The sequence below is a fragment of the Carya illinoinensis genome, chromosome 16, assembly GCF_018687715.1.
Source record: "Carya illinoinensis cultivar Pawnee chromosome 16, C.illinoinensisPawnee_v1, whole genome shotgun sequence".
In the NCBI taxonomy this organism is placed as follows: domain Eukaryota; kingdom Viridiplantae; phylum Streptophyta; class Magnoliopsida; order Fagales; family Juglandaceae; genus Carya; species Carya illinoinensis.
The window spans coordinates 1640218-1656947 of record NC_056767.1 but is presented as its reverse complement, the minus strand read 5'-3'; the positions used below and the strand labels follow the sequence as shown (position 1 = coordinate 1656947).

General features: G+C 40.0%; 1 protein-coding gene across 1 annotated transcript; it reads right to left on the bottom strand.

Moving 5' to 3' along the window:
- Positions 1-471: 471 nt before the first annotated feature.
- Positions 472-16677, bottom strand: LOC122299631 (ubiquitin carboxyl-terminal hydrolase MINDY-3-like). Its single transcript, XM_043110025.1, has 7 exons — positions 16033-16677; positions 15179-15257; positions 10679-10818; positions 3137-3257; positions 2810-2995; positions 1751-1822; positions 472-1616 (listed from the first exon to the last, which is right to left on the bottom strand). The coding sequence occupies exons 1-7, from the start codon at positions 16431-16433 to the stop codon at positions 795-797; spliced, it is 1821 nt and encodes a 606-aa protein (XP_042965959.1). The 5' UTR covers positions 16434-16677; the 3' UTR covers positions 472-794.
- Positions 16678-16730: the final 53 nt, after the last annotated feature.

The window sequence follows — 16730 nt, the reverse complement described above, 5'->3', positions numbered from 1 at the left end:
ATATATGTTCACGTTCACCAACCAAAACAGATGGCTCGACCCGACCCGACATTCTAATTGAAATTTTTGTCCTTTTAGGCCTGATTTGTTTTCTCAATTATTATCAACTCATCGTATCTATTTATTACAATTTTTTTAAATTCTCACACAAAATAAACAATTCAACTTTTTCAAATCTTAAAATAAAAATAATAATAAAAAAATATATTCTAACAATATTTTATTTAACTTTTAATTTTTATCTGAACTCATCTCATCTCATCTGCGAAGAAACAAGATAGTAGAAAGGGTACCAGTTGGTTAACAGGTCAATACGTTTTCCCACTCAAAACATCAGAGTGAGAAAAACAAGGGACAAAGGAAACCTCAAAAGGCTAAGGCCATGATATTTTAATAACTTCAACAGCAAGAACAAATTTCATGTTTATCTATGACCTTCCCCCCCACCACAACAAGAAGAAGACAAACAAAGAAAAAGAAAATGTTCCTCTAATCGATAAAGGTTGACATGAATGAATTTTACAACTCAAGTGACAAGAATATCACAAAGTTCTTTCCGTTTGCTTGTGTTGACATATCAAAATCTAATTGGGAGTCAAACATACAGAATATAGAGTACAAATGGCTATGCACATATTTCAGACTGACAAAACCAGTTCATGGACCCGATTCATGTGCCCTGAAACGCAATCAAACCAAACAAGCAAATCTATCCTCACTTTACCTGTGCTTGTTTTTCCATTCATGCTGTCTATGGTTCCCACAACTAAGAACGGACCCAATCATTAAATCATTCACACAATACTAGGGTGATCCCCCACCCAATTGCAAGTAGCACGGGGCCAGCGTGTTCGTATGCAGTCCACCAAAGGAGCATGCTGAGATGGCTCCGGTTTAGCTTCAGTCTCTTTCCCTCCAGATTCATTTCCACCAGAAGCCGAGGACACTGGTACATCAGCCATGAATTCCTCAGGCGTCCACCTTGGTGGTACTGAAACCCTCAATTTTGTAAGCCTCGGTCTTTGCACGGGAGTTTCACCTCCAGTTGTTATGTGGCTGCCATTCAAATCTGATTTCGCAATCCCATTAAAATGGTAAAGGTCAAACACCTTCTTGCCCATCAATCCAGATGAATCCTTTAAACCTCCCAAGCTCTTGTCCAAATCTAAAATAACCTGCCAGAACTCACTCCATACAATAAAACCCGTGTTGCAAAGGTGATCAATTTTCTCAGGGGTGAGCTTGATGTTTGTGTCCCTGAGAACTTGATGAAAGCCTTCCACACTAATGAAGCCACCACCTCCACTCTGATCTTGAGCATCAAAAGCTTTCCGTACCTGTGATTCCCTTTCTTCCAGTTCATTCTCGTCTTGAACAGTGGTATCAAGAGAAAATATGACTGTATAATGGGACTCACTCCCGACAACCCATATTGGCCATTTTGGGCATTTCAGAAACTGTCCAACCTTGCAGAAATTGAGAGATTCTAGCAGAGTGAGGAATCCAACTTCCACATTTCTGAATATGCCCTTTAGAAACATGCCACCACCCAAGTCCATCCTACCATCAAACACATTAGGGACAGCCTGGCCGCAGAGCAGTAGGTTTACAATTTCCTGTTGCATAGCATTCAAGAGAAGGACTTAATACTATGTAAGGTCCAACGGTGACACAAGAATTATAAAGGAAAGCATCCAACGGATCAATTGCCAAAGCACCAAATCAGATAAGTCAACACAGGCTTATATACCTGAGAGGCATGCCCAAATGGAGCAGTGACTAGAGGTAGGCTGGGATCATCCCTGTCAGCTTGAACAGAGTCCTACAAAAAAATAGTTTTGGATATAAATTGGTAACATTGCCAACCCAAGCAGAGAACTGAAGAACAACCACAGTGAGTGCATTCAATTGAAAATATCATTACACCAGATTATGAGATTCAATGGGTAAACATGATATTACTAAAACCTTTAGATGTATTTTTTATAGTACTGAAAGTTTTAGATATGGGCTTATACATACTTCAATGGCTCTACAGATCCACTTGAGTCATTAAAACCTTAGACTAACTGCTTCTTGGAAATCTAGATGGTACTTTAAAGTAATATTGCAGTGGACTTCTGATGAGGTTTCTGGCTTTTTCTACAATGATAACAATAATATTGACTAAGAAAATCTATACCAAACATTTCTCATCGAACATCCATTACAATTTGGATGCTTCCATACATTTAGACAGCTTGAATAAATGAAGCCAATTTAAGTCATTGAAAAGAAGCCAGAGTAATACATGTCAACAGTTCTACATATACTTATAACAGACTTAATTTACGCATAACACATTGTTCGTATTTTGTGAGAAGGTATAATATATGCATCTGATACTCTCTTTTGGCAAGTGCACGAGAATTGGGAAACAAATTGTGTTGATAAATAATGGATCATAGAATCCAATTCAAAAAGAATAAATTTGATCCGCTTGACTTAACAATTCAAGAAGAATAAACAATTCAAGAAGAATAAGTTTGATGCGCTAGACTTAACATTTTTAACGCTTTGGGGTTAATGATAGTCTCAATACATAACAAAAGACTTCACTAACTTCGTGTTTTCCAAACCATTAATTTTCAAAATTGAGAAAACACTTCTGCGCAATTTTGATAATTTTACAGGTGGCCATCTCCTACCCTTATAATCACAAAATGAGCTCTAAGTCTAACTGAGAAAACATCAGTACATTTATATTTTTAAAAAATATCTAAAAGAAAGAGACGAGGGTACCCTGAGATACAGGGGCAGACAAGCATACCAGTCCTCGTGAAAGTAAAGCAGAAATAAGAAATAGCATTGCCCCCATACGACTTTGGAAAAAGGGAATCAATTGTTGGAGAATCTGAAATGCACTTTCTTGCGATGTGTATGTGTCAACTCTTAGAATTTTCTGCAAGTCAGATGCCGATTCAATTGACAGACCATCAAGTGATTTTGCAATGATCTGTGAAATGGAGCAAATTACCAATGAGAAATGAAGGAATGCAAGGGTATTCAGCAAACAGAAAGAAATGACAAGTTTGGACTTTCAATTCAATTAAAATTTTCAGCTAAATGACTCGGTAACAAAACAAATTCACATTACCTCCTCCCTCAAACCGTCTTCAGCCTCAACATTGTGGGTTATGACATTCAGAGTTGCCACCACAACACTTTTACTATCTCCGCATAAAAACAATATCTCAACCATACTTCTAACCAGGGCTCTGTAAAAATTTAAACATAGTTTTCAACAACCATATTCCGTGAGTAGCAGTAATCAACTATCAGTCATCAAATAATCACCAAGTTGTCAAACATGAATCAATGCTTACCAGTTAGTATCACAAGAACAAAGTAACAAATAAGAGATATTATCCCAGTTCACAATAATGAGGAACACTATCTGGATGAGAGAATATCAAGATTTCAAGCCACTACTCCAGGCTATTTTTTTTATGACTAATACTCAGATGTGTTTATCAATGTAGATTAAAACTACGAACAAAAGAAAATAGAATACGGAAGTAGAACATGTCATGACTTGACTGAAACCAATTAAGCTACAGAGATCACATGCAACAAAGAAATTAAGAAAGCCACGTTGTACAAAAACAAAGCGATACACATAAAACATAATAGAGAATATATTTAAAATTATGGATCAGGCACCAACACAACCATAAAAAAGTTTGTTTAGGTCAAAAGGAAACAACTTGAAGAAAAAACCCTAAACCCTGAATTTATGTTATAAAGCAATTTAAAGTCGATAGATGAAAATAAAGTTTAAAAAATTATACACACCCAGGACATCCTAGAAATATACATCATCTCTGATTTTGGACAGTCAACTTATAGCTTAACAAAAAGCCCCATGTAATTGCACTAATTCTAAGAGAGTTAAAAAGGTATGCACACTTGCATATCAACACGCAACCAAACACTACGGGCCTATTTGGGATTGCGGTGGGAGGTCTAAAAAGTGCGGTAGAAAGGTCTAAAGTGCTTAAATGAAAAAATTTATCTGTTTGGTAGTTTTACATCAAAGTACTTCTAAACCAAAAACAAAAAAAAACAGAAAACTACGTTTCAACAAAAGCATCAAAGTGATGCTTTTTGTCAAAACCACTTCAGAAAAAGTAGTCCCTATTTTACCATGCTATGTACATTACAAAATGACCCTCATCATTTTAACACAATGACACCTTGCCCATCTATATTTTTCATTATTCTCATATTATCTACTCAAGACTTTGCCATCAATATTTTTCATTCTTCTCTTATCACTTATGCATTGTTGAAGAGATTTTCTTTTTTATTATAATTATTGAAAAATCTATTAGACTATTTTTGTTATTATTTTATTATAATATTTGATTTTTATCAAGTATATGCCCTTTTATGTAATATCTATATCAAAAAGTAATTTTTTAATTTGTTTCCAAACAAATCTAATATGTTTGAAAGTGCTTTAGACATATGGATCCCAAACAATAAATAGCTTTTTAATAGTAGTGCTTATTACGTTAAGCTCTAAGTTATAAGCCTTAAGTTAAACGTAATATTTTTTTTTGATAAATAAATAAATTTTATTGATCAAAGAATGGCAAAAGCCTGTATTACAACTCTGATGTCCCACCTAAGTGAGCACATTAGAGGCAAGGAAATCCCGAAGGGCCATGCCATTAAAATCTACAGCAATGGCCCAACTACAAAGAGTTCTAAAAAACAAGAACTTAAGTTCCTCTATAGATCTTTCCTTGTCTTCGAAAGTCCGCTCGTTACGCTCCCCCCACAAACTCCATAAGATGCAAATAGGGATCATCTTCCACATTGCTTTAATCGGTTGACTACCTCTTATGCTAGGCCAGCTGGCCAACGCTGCCTCCACAGTTTTCGGCATCACTCAAACCAGTGCCAATCGAGCAAACACGCCGTTCCATAGAGTCCTTGCTACATCACAATGTAACAGAAGATGATTTACCGACTCTCCCCCTTCTTTACACATACAACACCAGTCTGCGATAATGATCCTTCTTTTCCTTAGATTATCCGTGGTAAGGATCTTTCCCAGGGAGGCTGTCCAGACAAAGAAAGAGGCTTTTGGAGGTGCCTTGTGGTTCCAGATCTTTCTCCAAGGGAAAAGAGAGTTGGACTCTGGGGTGAGAGCCTTATAGAAAGACTTCACCGAAAAGATACCTTTTCTTGCTGGAATCCACCACATGACATCTTCTTGCTAGCTGTTTACTCTTAATGGAATAAATAAAACTGTAAAAATCTGCAATGCTGTTTACCTCCCAATCCTGAACTGCTCTACCAAAATTAATATTCCAAGTACTTCGCCCCCCCGACACCTCCATAGCATCCGCCACTGATAAATCCTTTACACTTGCCAATTGAAATAAAGAGGGATACAAATCTTTTAAAGCTCTGCTATCACACCACACGTCGCTCCAAAATTTAATCCTGGTTCCTGTACCCACCTGGATCCTAACAAAACGATTAAACACCTCCCAACCTTTTCGAATGTGCTTCCACAATCCAACTCCATGAGCCCCATTAACTTCCCTAGTGCACCAATCTCCCCATAAGCCTCCATATTTCTTTTCAATGACCAATTTCCAAAGAGAGTCTGGTTCGGTGGCAAATCTCCATAACCATTTGCCTAATAATGCCCGATTAAACACCCTTAGGGTCCTAACTCCCAATCCTCCCCCCGGGATAGAGCGGCACACCTGTTTCCATTTAACCAAATGGAACTTGAATTCATCCCCCAAACCCCCCCACAGAAAGTCACGTTGGAGCTTCTCAATACGGGTTGCCACACTTGCTGGTACCGGAAAAAGAGATAAGAAATAAGTGGGTAAGTTAGATAAAGTACTTTTTATCAAAGTGATTCTACCGCCTTTGGACAAGTACAATCTTTTCCACCCCGCCAATCGCCTCTCTATTTTCTCAATCACTGTATCCCATATCGAAGAAGCCCTCGAAGCACTTCCCAACGGAAGTCCCAAATAAGTCAAAGGGAAAGATGCTATCTTGCAACCCAACATTCTTGCCAAGAGGCGGATATTAGGAACACTCCCAATTGGCACCAGTTCTGATTTATCCAGATTTACCTTCAACCCAGAGACCGCCTCAAAGCAGAACAGTAAAGCCTTCAACGCTTGAACCTGCCTTTGGTCTGCTTCGCACATAATCAGTGTATCATCTGCAAATAATAAGTGGGAAATATTAATGATGCCCCTACTCGGGATTCCGATCGGGAAGCCTGTTATAACACCATTCACAACCAAAGCCGATAGCATCTTGCTTAGTGCCTCCATGACAATAACAAATAACAAGGGGGATAAAGGGTCCCCTTGTCTCAATCCACGAGAGCTCTGAAAGAAACCCGATACTCCATTCAACAATACAGAGAATTTTGCCGAGGAAATACACCAATGGATCCATGTCCTCCACCGCTCTCCAAAACCACATCTTCTAAGTAAATGAAGAAGGAAATCCCAATTGACATGATCATACGCCTTTTCCATATCAAGCTTGCACATTAATCCTGTTTTCCGGGCTTTCATTCTGCTATCAAGACATTCATTAGCAATTAACACCGCATCCAGTATCTGTCTTCCTTTTACAAATGCATTTTGGGGTTGACAGACAATCTTCCCCATCACCTCGCTCAGTCTATTCGCAAGAACCTTGGAAATTATCTTATACACCCCACTCACCAAACTAATAGGTCTGAAATCCTTAATCTCCGCCGCTCCCACCTTCTTAGGTATCAAAGCAAGAAACGTTGTGTTAAGGCTTTTTTCAAACCTTCCTTTGCTGAAAAACTCCTTAAAAACCTTCAATAGGTCTTCCTTAATAACTTCCCAACAACCCTGAAAGAAACCCATAGAAAAGCCATCTGGTCCTGGTGCCTTGTCCTTTGCCATTTTCCTCACAACTTCATAAATCTCACTTTCTTCGAAGTCCCTTTCTAGGCGAGATGCATCACTCACACCTATGGTGTTAAAATCCAGCCCATTCAGTGGAGGCCGCCAGTCTACCTGCTCCTTTAGAAGGTTCTCATAGAATTCCACAACATGATTGTGGATTACCTGTTCATCTCTGCATTCCTCTCCATCCACCTTCAACATCTCAATATTATTATTTCTCATATGTGAGTTCGCAATTCTATGAAAGAAACCCGTGCTCCGATCGCCTTCCCTCAACCATAGAGCCCTTGATTTCTGACGCCAAGACATCTCTTCTAATAGAATCAACCTTTCAACTTCTGCAACCAGCTCAACCTTCCGCTCTTGTTCCGCCTGAGTGAGGTGTTGTACCACTTGCAGTCTCTCAATCTCCTGTATTTCTAACAACTTTGCTTTTTTCATTTCTCCTACATTGCCAAAAGATTCTACATTCCATACTTGCAAATCTTTTTTGAGAGCTTTCAATTTTGACGCAAAGATGAAGCTAGGTGTGCCTTGGAACTGGTAGGAAGACCACCACTGTTTTACCCTATCCACAAAGCCTTCCGATTTCAGCCACATATTCTCAAATTTAAACGGCCAACGACCCTTACGAATACCTCCACAATCGAGCAAAACCGGCCAATGATCTGACCCAATACGGGGCAACCGCTTCAGCCAAACCTCTGGAAAGTGGCATTCCCATTCTGGTGAAATTAAAAACCGATCCAGTCGTGACCATGACTGGTTATTAGACCACGTAGCGGTACCACCGGCTAAAGGCAAGTCTACCAAGTTCAAGTCAAAGATGCATTCCGAGAACGCTTCCATAGCTGGCCGTAATCTTCTACTTCCCGACACTTCGCTTGGGAATCTCACAACGTTGAAATCTCCCCCTATACACCAAGGGAGATCCCACCAGTTGTGAATCCCAACCAGTTCATCCCATAACAAGCTTCTATCTTTGTCTAAATTGGCTCCATAAACACCTGCAAAAGCCCAAAGATAGTTATCGGCTATACTCTTAAAAGAGCAAGCCACCGTATAATTTCCAATGAACTCCTCCACCCTTTCTACAACACGTCTATCCCACAAAACCACAATACCTCCTGAAGCCCCATTTGATGCCAGATAAGCCCAATCTACATGTACCCCACTCCATAGACTCCGCACAATACCCCTATCAATATAATTCAATTTAGTTTCTTGTAGACAAACAATATCCACTTTCCATTCCCTGATCATATTTCTTATCCGCAAGCGCTTATCTACGTCATTAAGCCCACGGACATTCCAAGTCACTATTTTTGGTTTCATGGAGGAACGGTCTGCCCCTTCCCTTTTACTCTACTCCTACTAGCGCTGCCCTCCACATTCATTGACCACGATAGTCTTTTGAGCTCCCGGTGCTTCTTTGAATCTCCCTTATTTTTTTGTTTATGCCCCTCCTCAATTGCTGTGAACAAGGCCATGAACTGCTCCTCATACCCATCACATTCCAGCCCCACTATTTTCTGTATTTCTTTCACCTTATGAAAAACCCAATCCGAGACATTCGGTTGATAAGGGAGGCAGAAGTTCAACGGAGTGGGTTCCTCCATTCTGTTTATCTGGTTTCCTTGGAATTCTCCATCCAGAGTGAAATCTTCCAACCCCATATAACCACCATCATTAGGAACCTCAGAAACCCTCTCCCCCTCCAACTCCTCCCCCTCTGAATCACTCTCTGGAAGGATTGAGAGTTCCATCCCATCTACCCCGTTGACTCCAGCATTATCCGGCTTCATCTGGCCACCACAGAGAGGGAAAACAAATTCTCCAGTCGCCGGAGAAGAGACGCTCAAAATCGGCCTAGGGTACTGTGCACCCATGGCCACCGGCACCCTGCCAGAATCTCCCCCTTCCCCGGTCGGCACCTTCTGTAGAGTCACTGTTGGCAAATCAGTCGCCGGCGAGCATAACACTATCTCGGGCGTTGTTGAACTCGCGTGAATGGTGACCGGGTCACCGGGTGAGCCAACAGGGCTCAAGACACAGGTGGGCTGGGTCGGCCCAGGCCCAGGCCCTGAATCCCTATCTTTAAAAGAAACACTGGGCCGGGCGTTCTCCGCAGGGCCCGGCCATTCTAAGTCCAGCAAAGCTGAACATGGCTGAGGCCCACATTTGGGCCCTTTTGGCCCTTGATCGCACGGCCCCAATTCCACTTCACCTTCAGCCAGAACCAACTTCCCCTTCCCTTTAAAATCCTTTTTCATCCCGACATAATCACGCAGCTCTTCCATCTCCCTCTGCACTTTTCTCAACTGCCCCTGCAAATCCAACAGACGCCTACTACTCACCCACGTCTCCTGCCCAACCTTAGGCCCGCCATGTCCTGACCCCCGTACAGCTTGAGTGGCTCGAAACGCACCCCCACCCCCTCCACTGGTCTCGCCGTGCACTGGTCTCGCCGCCATAAAGGTCTCTGCGTAATTACAGTTTGAATTTCTATACGCCTTATTCCCATCAACTTTAACTACCGGCTCCCTCAACTGAGTCATCTCCTCTGCCATCTCCTTTAAACTTTTCCAGCCCCGTCCCGCTGAACCTTCTGGAAAACAGAGTAGAGAAACTCTTCCCTCACGTCCATATTCTGCAACCGATAGATAACGGCCTCGGTGATTGATACAACGTTGAGCAACAAAACTCCTGTAGCCTTCCCTTACCACGGAGTACACCGCCTTGCTCCCCCCTCTCAGACAATCCCCCAGCACGCTTGCGAGCCATAACAGAGTGTTACGGCACACCACCACCTCATATTTTTCCTTCCACCCCCTTTCCGACAAGCGAAAGTTAACTCCTTCTCTAACAAACGCAATCCTTTTCGATTCTATCACTAACTCTCTCATCAAAAACATCCTCCTTCGTATCTTTTGATTTTTTGATTTTTTTTTTTTTTTTTCTCCGTCAACAGTTCCTCACCGTCAACAGTACCGGCGAGATTCCGGCGTGCTCTGTGATAATTTCCGGCGAGAAAGGAGCACTGTGATGATTTCCGGCATGTTCAACGGAATCTCGGCTTGGTGCTGCAGTGCTTCACGGCTAGATCTGAGTAGATGGATACGAGTGATAAGGCCGGATAAAACGAGCTGTCGTCGGGATCTACAGGTTCAGAGGAAACTTCCGGCGGTGTCTGTCGAAGCTAGGGATCAATCTTCGCAGGGAACTTCGGAAAACCTCCCAGGCTGCACAGAAATCTCCGATCAAGCACCCCCTGCTACCTCGCGCTATTCCGGTAAAGCTACACCGAGATCCCCCTCCTCGTTCCTATTCCGTCGAGGTTCTCGGTCTAACAGACCACAAAATCTATTTCTCTCTCTCAGAAGAACCTTAAATGTCTATAACCCAATTAGTTTATCACCGTCCTCTCTGCCATATAGCATACGTATAACTGGTGGAGAAACAATTGGCCCTGATGCAAAAGTGTACAAAAGATATAACTAAACGTAATATTTTCTACCACAATCCCAAATATGTGCTGCACCAGAGATGGCATAGTATGAATCTATGCATTCCAACTCTTTTAATAGTCAATGGTCTTTCTTTGCATGAAGTATTAAGCAATTGAACTTGAACTGTACAGTTTAAAACAGTGTCTGTACCTAGACTAAAACATGATGTATATGCTTTACCATGCAAATATAATTCACCTTGCTTTTGCATCTTCGGTGAGAGAAGGAAAATTATTTGATGCAATACATTCACCTGTAGACAATCTCCTTGAACCCAAATTCTGTGTCACGCTACCTAATTCATTTGGAAAGAAAAGAATGTATTTGAGAACATATGCCTGCAAAACCCAAAAAACAGTATTGAACACACATAAGTACCAGAAAAAATGTTACTTCTTGCCAATTTTAAAACATTTCTTTATAGGTAAATGAAAGCAATTTTAAAACATCTTAAATAACATAAACCATGATCGAACTGGAACAAATTCTATTAGCAACATATCTGATATATTAACCACATAAACAAATTTATCATATGTAGCAAGAAGTTCCATGATAATTATTAACAATGTCAAATTGAACAACAAAAGATCACAAGATGAACCCTTCAATGCCATATTCAAGTAAAAGAGAAAGGAAAGCAAAGAACAAAAAAAAAAAATAATTCACAATAAGTGACATCATGCAAAGATTTCATAATTACATCAGTATAATGACCAAGATTTTTTTTTAAGTAAGAAGATATCTTATTAATATTGAAATAGGCATAGTCCAAGTACACTGGATTTTTGTTTTTTTTTTTTTTTTTTTTTTTTTTTTTGTTTTGATAAGTAAGAGATAAATTGTATTAATATGAATGAAATAGGCATAGGCCGTGTACACAGAAAGTATACAGAAAAACACCTAAATACCTTCTAAGTGAAATGAATTAAAGACAAAAATCATGAACATTGTCCCAATTTAGTACAATAGCGGAAAACCAAAGCAATAAAGTGTGAAGAAAGAAATTCTTCAGTTCCTCCATTGTACATTCCTTATTTTCGAAGCAACGCTCATTCCTTTCCAACCAAATACACCACATGATACACAACAAGATCATCTTCCACACTGCTGTCACTTGATGACAACCTTGCATCTTCCCCCAACACCCCAACAAATCCACCACCTTCAAAGGCAAAACCCAAGCAACATCAACCTTTTGAAAGATCTCATCCCACAGCCCCCTTGCTACCTCACAAAGAAGTAGAAGATGATCTATAGATTCTCCATTCTTCTTGCACATATAACACCAATTCATCACTGCACATCCCCTCTTCTTCAGATTATCCATGGTCAAGATCTTCCCAAGGGCGGCATTCCATACAAAAAATGCCACTTTGAAAGGCACATGAAACCTCCATATATTCTTCTAGGGGAATGGAAAATGATCTTGTGTTGACAAAATTTTATAGTATGCCTTAACAGTAAATTTCTTATGATTATTAGACCTCCACTTCAATCTATCCCTCTATGCCATAGGAGTCCCCTTGGAGTATAGTAGGCTGAAAAAATCTGAAACAATAGATAGTTCCCAATCGTCGAAATCCCTATTAAAAATAATATTCTACTGGTGAGAGCCATGAGAAAAGAGTCGCATATCCGCCGCTAAAGCCTTCCTATTCACTGCAATATGATAGAGAGCTAGAAACACCCTTTCCAATGCATGATCCTCACACCAAACATCTCACCAAAAGCTGATATGATTGCCCTCACTGACTACATAGCAAATCTGATTCTCAAAACATGACCACCCCCTCCTTATAAACTTCCATAACCCCACGCCAAACCCCCCTCTCACTTTTTTGGAGCACCAACTACCCCAAGCAACTCCATATCTAACATCAATAATTGCCTTCCACAATGATCCCCCCTCCAAATGATATCTCCAAAGCCATTTCCCCAAAAACACTATTAAAAGTTTTCAAGTCACACACTCCCAACCCCCCATACAGAACTGGAGCACAACCTGTCTTCCATTTAACTAGATTAAACTTCTTCTCCTCCCCTATACCCCCCCTCAACCCCAATAAGAATGGCCTAAAGAGTTTCTCAATCCTGTTCAACACCCCTACAAGGCTATAGGCATAGGAAATAGAGATAAAAAATATGTAGGAATGTTGGTAAGAGTGCTCTTAATAAGGGTGAGACGACCCCCTTTCAATAAATACATCCGTTTCCAACCAGCCAACATTTTCTCTATCTTTTCCACCACCCCATCCCATATAGCTCTAGCCTTAAAAGTTGTTCCTGACGAAAGGCCCAGATATTTCATTGGCAAAGAGGACACCTTACAATCCAAGATTCTTGCTAAACTAACAATATTTGAGACCGCACACACTGGAACCATCTCGGACTTACCAAGATTCACCTTGAGCCCCAACATTGCTTCAAAGCAAAGTAACAATGATCGTAGAGTTTGGATTTGGCTAGTGTCCACATCAAAAAAGAGCAAAGTATCATCTGCAAATAAAAGATGTGAGAAGATAATAGAGTCACCAGTGCCATTGCCCACCTTTTAACCAGATAATAGACCACCATCCACAACGGCCTGAACCATCTAACTAAGAATCTCCATAACTATAACAAACAACAGGGGAGATAATGGATCGCCTTACCGCAAATCCCGGGAACTATTAAAAAAACTAGCACGTGTACCGTTGACTAGAACTGAAAAATGGGCAGTAGAAATATAGTGACGTATCCAGGAAATCCACCTATCACCAAATCCACACCTCCCAAGCAAGTATAATAGGAATTCTCAATTCACATGATCGCAGGCCTTCTCCATGTCAAGCTTACAAAGAATACCTGGACCTCCCTCCCTCAACCTGTGATCCAAGCACTGATTTGCAATGGGCGCTGAGTCAAGAATTTGTCTCCCACGAATAAATGTGTTTTGAGGCTTGGAGATAATATGTTCCATCACTGGAAATATTCAGGAGAATACACCTAGTTAGGAACTAGAAATGGATGCAAGGAAATTGTGAAGGCTGAGACCATCAAAATTTGTAGCAATGGCCCATGTAAATAAAGTCTTCATAAAAAAACTCTTAAATTCTTCCAAGGAGTGCTCCTGATCCTTAGAATTTCAGTCATTCCTTTCCCTTCAAATGCACCATAGTAAACAAATGAGAGCCATCTTCCACACAGCCACAATCTAGGGGATACCCTTAAGCCCTCTTCAACTAGCTAGCAGATCAACCACCCTCCTAGTCAAACGGACAAGATTACCAGGAGTCAAGCGGACAAGATTACCAGGAGGAAAGTTGTCGCAAGAACATACTCCATGGATAATATAACAAACTTATTGGCCCAATCATCTTATTTATTTGATGGTTTCTAACACTAAAAGTTCACCTGATAGAATCTTTGGGAAAGGAGGGAATAACATGCTGGCGGGATTCCTAGGGCGATGTGATATTCGAACAGGTCTGGCCTGAGATCCCATTCAATTACTTGTAGACATTTCATAACTTCAAGACAAATGAAAAACATATCCCTTTTAGTACTGTATAACTAAACAGTATTTTAAATTAACTTTTTTTTTTTTTTTTATATAAAAATAAAAATTTTGACAGGTTAAACCTAATTTGTCACCTTATATATTTGCATCTTCCCATTCAACAGCCTGGCATATGCCACAAACTCTTTTATAGTCCAGGAACTTTGTTTTTCATAGGTCATAGTCCAGGCACTTAATTATATATCTGCTCCAGTTTAAATTACACATTTTTAACCATGTCTTGTTGCACTTTAAACTATAAGAAAATGTATCATACAGCTGAAAGCATTCTAAGGAAAGTCTTTTCATTGAAAGTGACCAGGTCAGCAAATCTTTTGTTTAGAGTAAAAGATTAAAAAAAAATAGAAAAGTGGTGGAAGAGGACAACTGCAGTAATAGAACTTCTACATGCATCCAAAAAAAAAAAAAATCTTTCCAAGAGTGGGGGACAAAAACTTCAAATCACCCAGTTTTGGGTTTTTTCTCTGGTTAAACTATCTCCCAAAGTGAATTAATAAATGGCAGAGCCCATATGTAAATTTCAATCCAACTTTCAAAACAATATATTAATACTGTCATATACAGACCCAGTAACTTGAAAAAATAGAAGAATAGTAGAACTCTAGGTGCTTCTACGTGTTCAAAAGGATTTTTATTGTTTGTTTATGTTCTGTGATTTTCAAGAAAATGGTCTCTCAGTTACCTCAACAGGAGGAAAAATAGAGCTACTAAAATTTAACAACTCCAACGTCCAACTTCAAGGGTCGTCACATGTCTTCTACAATTGCACTTTACACCCTTAAAGCTCCCTTTAAAGTTTTCCTTTTATCGGTAACTTAAAGCTCCCATAAAGTTCCACCAATCAACCAGTTAAACAACTCTAAAACAACATGCATCAACAGTTTTGCAACTTAATATTATCCCAAAGTAGTAGATTTAGAGTTCAACATCAAATGAAATTGCAAACTTATCAAGTTGCTGCAGGTATATGTCACCAAACTAGGATGTTCGAAACAAGAAACCATTTTAGAGAGCATATGTGCTATAGCACCACAAAATATCCTGAAAGCAATAGGCACAGCACAAAACAAAATTGATTCACACACTGCATGATACAGGAAACATATATACACTATTTTGAGTGATTAGAGCATTACCTGTAGGGCTGCTAAGACGCCACAGGGCCCACCTTCATGTTGCACTAGGCCCATAGATGTTTCTGGATCAGAACTAAACCTATATGAAAGTTGTTTTGTGATATTAGCAAATGGGGTGCAAGATCTCGATACCACCATAAAGATTAGTTGTTTAATTATTACAGGGAAGTATTCATCAAAAATTATTACAGGGAAGTAGATACATTGGCCTATTTTTGAAAAGGAAATGACTTTCATAGATATCAACGATCTCAAAACTTATAAAAAGATGAAGGATATATGTACTTACCAAGAAAGATGAAAAAAGATTAAGAATGCATGTAGACATTCTCAAGAAAGGAAAACGAGCCTACTTTTAGATAATAATGCAATCACATTGAAAGCGCAGAGGAGTGCAATGCCAACCTAAATTCAAGACTGCAACATTTTTTTTTTTTTTTTATAAATATGACTGCTAACATATAAAGAACTGCATTGCAATATCACCGCAAAACAACCACTACACTGCTAAAAATTGACAGCACTCTGGTTTGGATAACAAAAACAAACTATCTCATCTCATCTCATCATTTCAACATTTTCAAATTTTCATATAAAATATAATAAACAATTCAACTTTTTCAAATCCCAAAACAAAATTAATGTTAAAAAATTATATTATAATAATATTTTATTTAACTTTTAACAAAATATGTCATCACATCTCATATGTACTACGTAACCAAACAAAGTGAATTTATCAAATTCCAAATCCCATCCAACAAATCCTAATTGCCTAAACACAACGAAATGATAAGAAATTAATAGAGAAAAACGTCATCCTTTGAGAACCACGTTCACAAATAAAAGGTTACCTTATTCCCTGATTAGTCCATTGTGCGAGGATGTCCTTCGAAACCTCATTCCCAAACACCATCGAAAACAGCTGCTTCGCTTCCTCCTCCGATAGTTCCTTCCCCCAACTCACCTCTTCCACCCCTAATTTCCCCTCTTTCTTATCAACCTGCAATGTGGAACCCGAACGCACACCCGCCATGGGAGTGGCGGTCCTAACCGGCAGCATTCGCCTCTCTGCGGCGGCGGCCATGAGCTCCCGCTGCATCCGCCGGTTCTTGGCCTCTGGCGACTCCATCGACGAGTCAGCCGGAGATCCGGGTGGAGCGTCCCTGGGCTTGCTCCGTTTTGGCTCGGGGGGAGAGGGCTGCATACTCATCCTCAGGGCCATTCGCAGGTCCTCCTCTTCCTGATCCGCCATGGAAACTCTCCTCGCAGATCCAAAACCAAAAATCAATGCGAAACCGAACAGAATTGAGAAAACTCGGGCTACTTCAGTAATTCAAAACAATTCTTTATGGAAGTCCATCGTCGAATCGCGTGTCTAGAAGAACCGAACGAATTGTACGAAGAGTAATAGAACTAGGGCTTGGTGTAAGGGAAAGGAGAAGAAGAGAATGACGACGAACGAAAGGGAAACTCGAAGAGGGAGCAAATAACAGCGGCGCCCGCATGCCCATTGTGGGTCGGGGTAGTTGAGACGGTGTCGTATTTGGAA